Consider the following 4,512-nt stretch of genomic DNA (forward strand, 5'->3'; position numbering starts at 1 on the left):
TGATAATATTAATTGATTAATTAATAATTACATAAAATTGAATAATTATCTGTTTTTTTTTAGCATTACCGATTCAGGAAAAGGAAATTGCAAATTTAACCGAATTTGCAAAAGCGAGAGATTTCAATGATATTATAAGAGTATGGGATGTTGCATATTGGGGTAGAAAACAACGTCATAGCATGTATATGTAAGTAAATTGGCATAAGAAATATCCTACATATATTTAATATCATATTGAAAAGTTGTTTTTTTTTATATATGTATTTGTTATATATTAAAGAATTATGTTGCGCTCGCGCGATTGCATTTTAAAGAGAATATAATTATTTGAAAGAAATTATAAAATATCCTGCATTGTAGAACTCAAGCATCATTTAAGATACTTATTGATATTTGCTAAAAGTTTATAATATCGAATAAAATATTGTACAATAATATATCTTTAAGTACTTTGTTTAACTCCGTGTTCGTTCAGTGACGAAAACAAGTGGAGAGAGTATTTTCCGCTGCCGACTGTGTTGTCGGGTCTCTTCAAACACATCGAGACGCTCTTTAATGTGAAAATCGTCGAAAGCAAGAAAGCGGACATTTGGCATAAGGATGTCCGGTTCTTCGACATATTCGATTTGAACGGATCCAATGCGGCACCCATCGCGAATTTCTATCTAGATCCTTACGCCAGAGGAACGGAGAAGTTCCGTAATGAACAGGTCTCGGGATGGGTTTCCACGATCAAAAGCAAGAGCAAAGTCGGCAATAGCACTCCCTTGATCGCTATGATCTTCAATTTTCCGCCACCGATAGGCGATAAACCTTCTCTTCTTTCCTTCAAGGACGTACAGGTTCTTTTCCAAAAGGTAATAGACTACATATATTATACTATTTATAAAATTATAATAGATTTATATATACATCTTTAATTTGTTAAAACATTAATCTTTTATTTGTTGCACATTACAGTTTGGACACGGTTTGCAACATTTGCTAACTACGATCGAGTACTCTGATATTGCTGGTTTGTCATTTGTGGAATGGGACGCGGTATTTATTTGTGATTTCTTCATGGAGAACTGGTATAAAATAAAGTTATTTTTATTTATTCTATTCATTTATCTACTTTTTTCATATTTTTAGTATGCTTGTATCAATATTGCAATTAATTAATTAATAAGTTAATGTCTAATATGTAATTTAATTTTGTGTATATATTTGATGGATACAGGTTGTACGAACCATTTATGTTGCAAAAAATCTCTGAACATTACGAAACGAAAGAACCATTACCTGCGGAGGCTATCGACAGCATTAAAAAGATGAGGTCGCATTTGGCTGGCTATAAGCTTTGTAAAGAACTTTACTTGTCACATTTGGATTTGGAGCTGCATTCCAGGTGAAACCTTGATTTGCAAAAAATCTTTGTTGAATTAAATCCTGAATTTTTTTCTTAAATTATTTAAGAGAAATATAATTATGCTTTATCGAATAGTAACATTTTCAACTTATAGTTTCGACCGAAAATGGGTCACTCAACGGATGAATTTTTTAAATGTAACGTGCTATTTTCTAATGTACAATATGTTATATATGAAAAAAACAAGAAACTTGTTCTAAATTTTTTTTAAATGCTTCTATTGATCTTGAAGTAATCTTGAAAATAAATGAAAAATAAAGGAGAATTTTAAAAAGAAGCCGATTTCTATTCAAAAAAGTGTAAATAAAAGGAATAGTATTTTTCTTTTTAAATTTTGACCTTCTGGATACGATAAAATTATTAAATAGGTCATTGCGTTTGGGGAACAACTCGAAAATTAAGTAAGAATATCGAAATTCAGATAAATTTTTTTGTTTGTGCTCAATTTTCGAAGTATTTTCAAACGCTGCGAATTTCTTAATAATTGTATCATCGTATTCAGAAGGCCAAAATCTAAAAAAAAAAAACTTTACTTACACCTTTTTGGGCAGAAATCAGTTTCTTTTTAAAATCCTTTATTTTTTTATTTATTTTCAAGATTATTTCAAGATCAATAGATCCTATTTTTAATTGGAACCCGAAGTTGAAAACATCATTTGATGAAGGTGTACTTAATATTACTAAATTTTGAAGATTTTTGATAAAAATCACTTTATTTTAAAAGGAGTGTACAGATGGTCTTAAACACCATGTATATGATGTATATCTTATTACATCACTGCTTATAAAATAAACGCTTGTCGTTCTCTCAATACAATAATTCGACGATTCTGAAACAATATTGATCTTTACATCGCTTAATTTTATTTTTGAAAAAAATTACAGTGAAACATTTTGGGTGGCTATGATGAAACGCCTATGGCCGAAATATTTCGTGTTGCCACTCGAAAAAAGGGACGTTCATGTTTGCAATTTCGATGTTATATGGAGTGGTAATTGGGGAGCTGCGTATTTCAGGTATCATCTATCAATTTTATATGAATTGGAGAATTCTTGCAAATTGATTTTAATTTAAGATAGTTATGTATACAATAATTGTTATTTCAAATTATACAGGATGTCTCAAACTTTTTGATACACCGCTTGTGGGCATGTAGAGCGAACTAAATTGAGTCGAGGTCTTCTATCATTTTGTAATTTTTACAATTTTTTAAATTACCTAATGAGCAGAATATCTGAAATCGAAGCATAAAACAACTTTAAGATATCTTTAAGAATTCTTTAAAAAGCATCCTTTAAATATAATTCATAAAGAATTCTGAAAGATAAACAAAGAAAAAAAGGAGTAAATTTTATCTTATAAAGAATTCTGAAAGATATTTTATACGCCGATTTTACCCGCTTATTCGGCAGTCTTTAGAAATTAATCTGTCGTTAACTATTGCGAAAATTGTGAAAGCACTTTTCGATTCAGTTTAGTTCGGTCTACTTGTCTACAAGCGATGCCGAAAAATTTAGAATATATGTGTGTGAAATTTTTCTATTAATGAAGTAATAAAGCACAGTTGTTCATATAATTGTTAGTAGTTGTTTACAATGTACAAGCGCTGATCTAATCTGTTTAATCGTTAAATTGCAGCAAAGTTTGGTCCGAGATGATAGCTGCCGATTTATATACGGCTTTTCAAGAGATCAAGTTTGATGAATCACAGCAGAAGGAGTTAGGCGTGAGGTTCCGTAACACGTTTTTATCTTTGGGTGGTAGTTATCCTGCCGCCGAGATATTCAGGCAATTTAGGGGAAGAGATCCGAGCCCACAAGCATTATTAGAGAATCTTGGATTAACGAATTCGATGAAGGAAATCAAATGATGCGAATATGCTTGGATATAAATACTACTCTTCAAGAGTACTCAAACATAATTATTAATTCTGTATAGTAACGGATACTGTTACTTGGATCCATACATAATATAGATCCAGGAATTAATTAAATTGTGAAGTGATCATATAATGCAATAAATTATCATTTGTAAAGTACTGTACTAAAAAATTATGAATTTTTAAATTAACACTTTCGCTATCACGCGTTACATACGTATGATACGCCAGTTTGTTTCGAGAATCCGGCATTATATATATGTGACATCGTTAAGATTTTATGTTTATGATTATGTAAAGAAATGAGGTTTGTTTTGGACGTTGTGTAAAAGTATCACAAGAAAAGCTTGGGCTGTAGGATCGGTTTTTCCAACCACACTGTAGTAGCGAACGTGTTAAAGTGATGTACGGAGGTTAAATAATTTAAATAAAAAAATATTTAGTGTACTATATAAACGAACTTTTTTTTTATACTGTGCCTTTTTTATACTAAAATACTTTCTTACCTCTCTTCCGTCCTAAACGTATGTACATATGTTAAGACAAATGGTTAATATTTTTCTAAGAAAAAATTATAAATGTGTAAGTTCTGTTAAATTTAACATTGTGTGTTCTTGAATCTTGATTGTTTGATTTTATTATTATCTGAATACAATATTTTTTATTGACGTATGAAGCAATACTATTTTATCATGTATCGATAATTCTTGTTCTGATTAGTTCGTTTGACCAGTCAAAGATAATTGCATCGCGAATCTCTAATATCTGAATTAATATTCAGAACAATTTACTTAATTTATCGTAATCTGCATCACCAACTCAAACTAATATGAAATAATAAATTTATCTTTTACAGAAAATAAGCATCAAATTGAAAAAAAATCGAGCCAAGCAAAGGCTGTTGTAAGGCAATTAAAATAATACGATATGTGCACTCGATAACAAGACATATCTATTTCCTGGAAAGCTATCTGTTTCTTTTGGAACTGAAGGTTGCAATCTCCTTGAATAATATATGCTTTATAATAATTCCTGGAAAACGTTTTATATTTTGCTAATTATTAGTAATTATTAGACTAGCATAATTATTATTTTACTAATATACATAGATTATTTCCGTGAAAAGACTAGCTGATTAAATTCTGATTGACTTAATTGACAGTTACATACCTCAAAGAATTGCTAATTGTTGCAATATTTCTAATTGTAATTTTTTCA

General features: G+C 29.8%; 1 protein-coding gene across 1 annotated transcript in view; it reads left to right on the forward strand.

The window, feature by feature from the left end:
* LOC108753182 (probable cytosolic oligopeptidase A) overlaps window positions 1-3,582 on the forward strand; it is a 6,299-nt gene extending 2,717 nt beyond the window's left edge. The window contains exons 6-11 of the mRNA XM_018494555.1: window positions 64-189; window positions 475-860; window positions 964-1,076; window positions 1,226-1,393; window positions 2,300-2,431; window positions 3,054-3,582. Coding sequence (XP_018350057.1) covers window positions 64-189; window positions 475-860; window positions 964-1,076; window positions 1,226-1,393; window positions 2,300-2,431; window positions 3,054-3,285 — 1,157 coding nt within the window. The 3' untranslated portion in view covers window positions 3,286-3,582. The remainder of the gene's footprint in view (window positions 1-63; window positions 190-474; window positions 861-963; window positions 1,077-1,225; window positions 1,394-2,299; window positions 2,432-3,053) is intronic.
* Window positions 3,583-4,512: the final 930 nt, after the last annotated feature.

Source organism: Trachymyrmex septentrionalis, unplaced genomic scaffold, assembly GCF_001594115.1.
Source record: "Trachymyrmex septentrionalis isolate Tsep2-gDNA-1 unplaced genomic scaffold, Tsep1.0 scaffold114, whole genome shotgun sequence".
Lineage (NCBI taxonomy): Eukaryota > Metazoa > Arthropoda > Insecta > Hymenoptera > Formicidae > Trachymyrmex > Trachymyrmex septentrionalis.